Here is a 9299-nt window from a genome sequence, read left to right as displayed (position 1 = left end):
TTTCACAGTGAAACTTCTGATGTCCACATTTTCAACATTTTTGGGAAATCTTTGAAAACTTTTTTTGTGGAGAAAAATGTTTAAAATGTTTTTTAAGAACCTTCACATAAAAATCAACCAAAATCCAGCGAAATTTGCTGGATTTTGGTTGATTTTTATGTGAATGTTCTTAAAGAAACTATTAGAATTTTACTGATATATATGGAATCACTTTAGATATTATTAGGATTTTTTTGGGGAGATTTTTGCTCATTTTAAAAAAATATTTACAAGCATTTTCTTGCCAAATTGGGATTTTTTTTAAAATAAAACTTTTAATGGAAACTTTTAAGGAATTATTGGAATTTTTTTCCTGAAGGTTTTGCAAATTTTCAGAAATTTGGAGAATTTTTTGCAGAATTTTTGGATTTTTTTCAGACAAGGAACCAATATTTTTTGATGCCTGTAAATGAAGACAACAGGAGGGTTAAAGCAAAGGATCTGAATTCTTTTTCCGCTTTGTTCAATTATTTCTTTCATGCTTCTCCAAATTGAATTAATGAATGGCAGCAGCGCCCCCTGGTGGTTAAACCAAACCTTAATGTGGATCTGAATCTGTCTTCTGCAGCTGATGATGTTCATTTCCATCATAACGATAACATGCCGGTAGATAACTGTTAATTTGATGTGGACATGTTTGGATAAATGTGTGTTTTACGCATGACACGCGTCTTTTTGCGGCTCACTGATGCGCCTAAACGGTTAATTGTGAGTCGCAGGGTGACGACTTGTTTTGCTGTTGGCTCCTTCTGAATCACACGTGAGCTGAGCGACGGGGCGGAAGCCGGAGCAGCCTCCCTGTCGGCCTTCAGGAGGGGCTGAAGGTGACTCTCCTCTCGGCTGGGATGCGCAGGCGGCCGCTGGAGCTCCCGACGGCCACGAACACGCTCCAGCTCCGCAGGGCGCATCTGCGTTAAACCCCATTCTCTCTCTCTCTCTCTCTCTCTCCCTCTCTTTACAAAAACCTCCCTGCAGTTTGTCTTCTCCGTTACAAGCCGGCAGGGACCGTCCTCGGCTGGGTGTGCATGCATGTGTTCTGCACCGTACGGGCGGAAAAAGCGCCCCAGATCCGCAGGGAGCATTTTCCCCATCAGTAAGGCGGCGCAGACGGAGCCGGAGCGCAGGGAGAGCTCGGAGGGGGCCGTGGACGGCAGCAGGATGGTGGGTTGCTCAGACATGATTGACACCAGCTCAGCTCTGCACCAAAAAGCGTCTCCACGTTCTGTCATGATGCCGCGGCGCAAAGAAACACTGGTAATTATTGCAGTTTTTGCTGTGAAAATGCAGATTGTCTTTTTTTTGTGCGTGTTTTCTTGCAGACCGTGCAGGAATTCAACACCCTGGTGGCTCTGTACCGGGAGCAGGTCATCTCCGTGGGGGAGATCTCAGCAGACTGTCCGTCCCTGCGGGCTCAGATGCACCACACTCGCTCCAAAGGATGCTCCATGGCCCGGGCTGCGCACCAGGACCTGGCCGTCATCTCCGTCTCAGGGTGGGTTTCAGTATTTATCTGGAGAAGAAACGCTCACATTTTAAAATCAGGCTTTCTCACCTGTGCATCATTTGTCCCCCAGCGTCAGTTTAGTGAAAGTTTCAAAGTAAAACAGGTGAACTATTCACTCATCCATTCATCCAAACCTGAAGGCTGCATGCTTTCAGGGGATTGTTATTATTATAATTATTATTATTATTATTATTATTATTATTATTTTAGAAATTGATCCAACAAGTTCACTTGTTTTAGAATCAGAATCAGCTTTAATGGCCAAATATGCACACAACATACGAGGAAAGAGAATAATAGAATAATAACTATAGAAAGAAGACGAGGGGAAAAAAATAAAAACAAGCATTTTATTCTACTTTATTTTGTTTTAAAATTAGATTTTTCTAGTTTCAATCTTAGTGTTTCTTCAATTTCTGGCTGTCTGTAACCTGTATTTTTGAATATAAAATGATAAAAAAAATAATAACTTTAAAAAAAAACAAACAAAAAAAACTTTTGAACAGATTTTCAACATTTTGAAGATTGAAAAAGAAGAATATTACACAGAACAGCAATAGAAGAATGTTTTGACATTTTTCAACTATTTTCTTCCAAGTTTGTGCATCATCTATTGAATGATATTATCAGTGATAAAGAGCTTTAGGTAGTAATGTAAACATTACAATTTCTTTAAAAGTATAAAAGGTAACTTGCAAATTTAAATGGAATGATATCAGAAACATTTTTGAGGAATAGCTGGAATATGAAATGATAAAAACTTTTCATTACAAAGATATTGCAAGAAAATGACCTCAACAGGTCATTTTTGACCCACTTCTAAAGATTAAAGAACTTTCTATAGAAATAAATTAGACTTTATTTAACTTGATTTGATTCATTATTTCATTCATTGAACTTTATATTTAAATTTTAAGTGTATTTAGATGGAGAAAAATAAAGGTGGTGCTACACAAATAACAAAACATATGAAAAGAAAAAGTTACTAAATTTTTTTTAAATGAGAGTATTTAATAGTACTTCTCTGAGTATTTCTACTTATGAAAGTACCTGTGCAATGCATTTTGTATGTCTAATATTCTTATTTTTACATCCAGAGAAATTTGCCCAATCCAAATTAGTACTTATGTATATTTTTTTGGTTTATTTTTTACGTTTCTACTGATATTTCTTAAATGTTTGCACTTTCCCCTTTTTAATAAAGGCTTGTTGTATTTTGTCGTATTTAAGTTTTAAAAATGCGCGATTTAGCTAAATGAAGAACAGCTGAAAATGAGAGAAGCTGAAATTAAAAACCTGAAAGGATAAAAAAAAAAAAAAAAAGTTTAGGAATCCAGTCATTTGAGAGGAAGTGCTTTTATTTTGAAATTATGAGATTAGACAGGAAAGTAAGTAAGCAAAAAGCTTTCTGGTTTCTTACCTCTGGTGATGGTAAACTGAATATATCTTTGGGAAATGAGGCATTTGAAGACATTATCTTGGATTCTGGGAAACACTGATCAACTTTTTCACCGTTTTCTGACATTTTATCAACTAAGAAGCTGATTGATGAATCAAAAAATTCATTGGCAGATTAACAAACAATGAAAATAATCATTATCTGCAGTATCTAAAAATGTTTAAATGGTAAAGGAATGAAAGCTGAAGAAGTTTCTGCAGCGTGTTTTAGAACGTTCTCCTTCTCCGTACGTCTGATTTCTTCCTCTCTTGGTGTTTCTTCTTCTTCTTCTTCGTATTCCAGTCCAGAAGACGGAGAGATCCAGCCAGAGATCTGCCGACTCTTCATCCAGCTGCAGTGCTGCCTGGAGATGTTCATCACCGAGATGCTCAAGTCCATGTGTCTGCTGGGAGTCCTGCAGCTGCACCGCAAACGTACGGAAACGGAAAGACCACACCACACCACACGATACAACACAACACCACACGACACGACACGACACCACACCACACCACACCACACCACACGATACAACACGACACCACACCACACCACACCACACTACACCACACGATACAACACGACACCACACGACACCACACCACACCACACCACACCACACCACACGATACAACACGACACCACACAGCCTATTACCACTGCTACTATTATTAGTACTACTATTACTATTACTAGGTTTAGTTTTATCCACAGTCAGAGGTGTAACTAAGTTCCAGCTGCTGCTTCCTGAGAAGATTCTAATAATCTGGAAGCTCTGGTTGTAGTTTAATGGATCTGAAGGTTTCATAAATGTTTCATAAATGTTTCCTGTTCCTATGGACTAAACTGTTCACAATTTTTATATACACTGTTTATAATTAACTCCAGTCTGAACCACAGGTGGGCTTTATATGCAGTCATGTGAAAAAATTAGTGGAATTTGTTACTTTTCTTGACATATTTAAACAAAACTTTCAGGTAGAGATGATTTGTTCAAACAAATGACTCACAAACGGACATTTTGCAGCCATTTCTATCATTTAAATAACTTTAAACATCAATACAGCTTCATCACAGGAGCAGAAGTTTGTTTATCTCCCCAGAATCACCATAAAAACACAAATACCTGCTGGAAATCCTTCTATCCTCATTACAAACAGCAAAATATACATATATACATAGGAGAAAGCACTTTATTAATCAGCTAAATTAAACGATTTTCTGCAGCCAAACTACTGAAGGGACAAAATAACATCAGCTAAATAAATAAAATGCAAATTAAATCGTATTTTAGCTGAGTGGAGACATTTTTATTGCAGTGTGAAACTCAAGAATGTATAAAATAATGCATATTACAAATCAAAAACCTCAATTTTATGTTCACAAATGTGGTTACACAGCAACGCATAGAGTTCTAAAAGCATTTCGGTATGTAAAAGTAATAAAAGTGCATTTGAAGTGCTTTTATAAACTATTTCACCAGCTGTTTTTGCCTTGAAATCCAGTTGACACCATTTAAAATGTATTTAAATTAACATTCATTATTAAATATTGGTTGTTTTGCTTGTAGGTAGAAGAATGAGCAGCAAGAATCAGTTGTAAATGACAAAAAATCAATAAAATATACTGTATTCTGTATATACAAATGAGTAAAAATTGAGTATATGTGTAAATAAACTAAAAAAAGACACAAATGTCCCATTAGAGATCATAATAGTGTTACAGTCTTTTGAACCAGCAGGGGGCAGCAGAGAGGCACGTACAGTTACAGAAAGACTTCTCTCTTTTTTGCATTTTTACAATAAATTAATAGAAAACTTTTGAGAAGAGACCATTTCTCTTTACATTTATTTAAAAAATAATTATTTCTAAACATTCGTGACTCAGTTCCTGCCATTTTGTCTAGAAAACAGCTAAATTTAACATATAAAACAGCTAAATTTAATGTATAACCGTCAGGAAAATGGGAAAATATGAACTTTACCACTAGAAACTTTCCTCTAAAACCACTCGCTGCACAAACTTTTTATTTTCCCAGCAGATTTTTATTCCTAAACAATGAAACGATAGCCTCACTGTAGATGTTTGCATATTTAGATGCTGCTTTGTTGCTGTTTTCAGTGTTTGTTTTGTTGTTGGTTGTGACTCTGGGTTTGTTTCTGCAGGAACCGACTCGGAGCCGAAGGTGGACTTCCGGCTGGATGAGAGCTCCGACATTCCCATCCTGGAGGACCGATCCTCGTCTCCCATCGACTTCCCTCAGGAGCAGTGGCTGGTGGGGACGGATATACAGAACATAGAGCGGTACAGACTACTTCCTGGTGCGACTTTTAGAGAGAATAATTAGTTTGGATTGAATTAAAACGACGTCTTTGTGTCTGCAGAGATATGAGAGAGATGAGAAACTTACTCAGCAAACTCAGGGAGACGATGCCGCTGCCGCTGAAGAACCAAGGTATGGAAATATTAGAAGAATAAATGTTAAAAAATGAAAGTAAAGTCTGTCACCTCCGTCTCAGGGTGAATAAAACCACCTGTTAGTGTCTTTAAACCCTGTAAGAAATTAAAATGTCTCTAGTAACTCAAACAAATAGTGAGCCGCGTTGCAATAACACGTTTTATGTTCATTTGGAAAAAGTTAATAGAAACAAAGTTACTACTAGTACTACTACCACTACTAATACTGCTATTGCTACTACTACTGTTACAAATATTACAATTACTACTACTGTTACTACTACTGTTGCAATTACTATCACTACTACTACTTTTACTGCTACTACTACTACTACTACTCCTGCTCCTACTAGTACTACTACTATTACATTGCTATTACTATTACTACTACTATTGCTACTTTGATTGCTATTAGTACTACTATCAGTACTGCTATTAGTACTACTATTAGTATTATTACTACTGCTACTACTACTACTATTACTGCTATTACCATTACTCTACTGCACTTACTGTCACTACTACTACTACTACTTTTACTACTACTATTACTACTACTATTACTATTAATCTTGTTATTATATATTCTTATTATCGTGATCATATATAATATATTAACAATGATAATAATCATAATTGTTATTATGACTTTATTTTCATAATACAGTAATAAATTTGTGCAGTACTTAGTTACAAAGTGCTTCACAACAAGACAAATGTCAGATTAGAAAACAAACTCAACAAATACAAACAAATTACAAACATGCAACAAAAAAACAAGATAAAATCAGTTCAGGACAACATTTTTATGGGACACATCTAAGACAGAGATAAGACAACATCTGAACAACTTCTAGTTAAAAAAGGATGATGAATGGAATTACTAAAATACCCAAACAACACTAAACACGGCCACTAACACTTTGTAGAGTTATTTCAGGTGTAATTATACCTGAATAATTTACATACTAGGGATTAAATCTTACAAAAAGCATAAAATACTCCAGCTGTTGACAATAATACATATTAGTTTACAGTGTTATTTACTATGGATAATATACTAGCATAGATAATATAACATCAATATAATGGGTTTTTTCATCTTTTTAAAAGAATACATAGTACGTCATGTATTTTATTGTTCTATTATTATGTTCTTTATGGAAACATGCCTCTTCACCAGACACATCTTCATATTTAGACGTGATAAATACACTTTTTGGGGAGCTACTGACCCTAAAATCGAGATAAAGACGCGTTTGTTTTGTTTCAGACGACAGCAGCTTGTTGAATCTGACTCCACATCCTCCGGTCCGACAGAGGAAGAGACGATTCCCTGGACTCTGCTGCATGGTGTCCGGCTGATAGGAAACACAGGAAAGAACTTTACTTTCACTTCTTCTGCATATTTATCAGAGCTGCTTTCATATTATTACACTGCATTCTCGTTTGTTTATTGTTTTTAAAAACGATATCTGAAATTGTAATCAGTCAGTAATAATAATAAGTGAGATCCTTGCTCTGTAAAATTGGTGTTCGGGTCCAGTCAGGTCGGATCCCACAGAAACAGGCTGTTTTTATTTTCATGCAGTTGTTTTCCGCCTATTTTGTTCCCAGTTTTTCTATAATCAAAGCTAATAATTGTACATATTCAGGCTATGCACAGGCATCTCCAGCGTTCTGTCTCACTGTGCTCGTGTCTCATGGTTGAATGTCGTTAAAGACGTCTCTGCTGTAGACTAAAGCGATTCATCGACGGTGCAAACACATAATTATTACATTTCTCTAACTGTAGGAAAAAAAGGGACTTTAGAAATTATTCAGCTGTGAGTGTGTAAAATAAAACCTTTCAGAGCTTTAGCTGGACTTTGCCTTTCAGTCTTTTTGTCGTTAAGTTCAGTTTTTTCCATTGATCAAGACATTTTTTCCCTAAAATTATGTATATTCAAGCTTCCCAGAGGATGAATTCCAGTCATTTTACACACCTCAGTGCTATTATCAGCTATAAACTTCCATTTTTGTCCAAGAAAATATCAAAATCTAACATATTAATGTCTAGGAATGGCAAGATTACCATTAGGAAATGTGCTTCCTAAATGATAAACCATCTAAGAGCTTTCCTCTAGCGCCACCTGCTGCTCAAAGTTTACATTTTTAGCTCCATTACTAATAATGCTTTAAGAATATAATAAAATATCAAAAGGTTCATGTCCACAGGGGTGTTTTTGGATGGAGATGTCCAATTTTGAGGCAAGAAATTAGCTAATCTGCTCGATTTGTCTTGATTTTAGAGCAAAAACTGTTTAATAATTTTTTGGGGGGAGTTTCATGATGTTGTAAGCCACCCAGGATGGCCCTGATTTGTGTAAAGAAGCCTAGACTTTAAATTTATGCAAATAAGGAGCGGCCAAATTGGAACTTCGAGAATGCATTGCATAGCTGCTAACGGAAACAAAAAATAGGAGGCATGAAAAGTGATGGATTCTGTGGATATGTACCAATAGTGTCACTGCCGGATGAAAAAAATCCAGAAAAAACCCTAACATCACAAGCTAAAGTTGTAATTTACATGCAAAAGCTAGTTGTAGTGAAAAAATGAGAGCGTTTCATCTCATTTTCCTTCAACATTTAACGCTTCGATGTCGACTTTTCCTTGTAAAACTGCAGCTTTCTTCTTTTAATCTTTATTTTTCCCAACAGTTGCACTAATATTCTGTTTTAGCTCACACTGCAGCCTCTAGGGGGCGCTGTTATTAGCAATCTCCCTGCTTCCAAAGTTCTGGCTTCAGTTTTCCATCACAAGGGCTTTGCAGATGCTTCACAGAGACATTGAAAGACCCCAAATTAAAATCTCCTTCACCTTCTCCTAGAGCCATCCTCCCATTGAATGTAAGTGCAATGTGATTTGTAAATTAGTGTTTGTGCACTTTCTTTTTGCGTTCTTTACTTGTACTGTGGTAGTTGTTTGGTTTTGGCATGTGTAACACTCAGACTAGGTCATGTGGAGTTAATGTGTCCAGCAGTGTAGAGAAGCACAGCGAAACTTCTGTACAGCTTAGGACATTTTATAATGTGAATAAAGTTTTATATGCAGACGATACGTTTTTGTTACTGTGGTTAATTTAATTAACAATCGCCTTGTATTTCCAGGAATATAAATTTGCTTTCTTTGTGAGAATGAAATGAGGAGATCCACTTTAACTCCATGTTAATGCATTGTTAGCCTAGCTTAGCATAAAGGGGTAAATCAAGGGTAAACGTAGCCTGGTTGTATTCAGTGTTAGCATCTCTTTACTCCACCCTGTACTTCTACATAGCATCTCTGACATCATGCAGGTTGCCAGATATGGTCAATATCTGGCAACCTGCACTGCAACGACAGAGTTTTCTAAAAAAAAAAAAAAAAACACCCTTATTTTTGTGCTTGAGGGTTAAATAATACAAGATAAAACATGTAATTTAGTGAGCCTTGACAGATTCTAGAAGTTTATTTTTCAATTTTAGACAATGCTGGCTAGCTTCTACGCTAAGCTAAGCTAAGCTAAGCTAAGCTAACCACATGCAGAATTCACCGTTAGCTTCATGCTAAAAGGCCTCATCTGGTGAAAATCTAATTTTGACCTTGGTAATATGTCAATATGATGCTTTTTAAAAAAATGTTAGCATCTCTTTAAACCACCCAGTACCTCTATGCAGCATCTCCGATGTCAACACAGGTTGCCAGATATGGTTAATACCTGGCAACCATGCACTGCAATGACAGAGTTTTCTCTAAAAAAAAAAAAAACAACTTTTTTTGTGCTTGAGGATTTAAAAAAACAAGATGCAACATGTAATTTAGTGAGATTTGACAGATTCTAG

General features: G+C 36.2%; 1 protein-coding gene across 1 annotated transcript; it reads left to right on the top strand.

Moving 5' to 3' along the window:
* Nucleotides 1-368: 368 nt before the first annotated feature.
* Nucleotides 369-8536, top strand: LOC111568619 (regulator of G-protein signaling 7-binding protein B-like). Its single transcript, XM_023270336.3, has 6 exons — nt 369-1200; nt 1359-1531; nt 3285-3415; nt 5147-5285; nt 5366-5436; nt 6712-8536. The coding sequence occupies exons 1-6, from the start codon at nt 1069-1071 to the stop codon at nt 6801-6803; spliced, it is 738 nt and encodes a 245-aa protein (XP_023126104.2). The 5' UTR covers nt 369-1068; the 3' UTR covers nt 6804-8536.
* Nucleotides 8537-9299: the final 763 nt, after the last annotated feature.

The sequence above is a fragment of the Amphiprion ocellaris genome, chromosome 17, assembly GCF_022539595.1.
Source record: "Amphiprion ocellaris isolate individual 3 ecotype Okinawa chromosome 17, ASM2253959v1, whole genome shotgun sequence".
NCBI lineage: Eukaryota > Metazoa > Chordata > Actinopteri > Pomacentridae > Amphiprion > Amphiprion ocellaris.
This window is presented reverse-complemented; position numbering and strand designations above follow the sequence as displayed.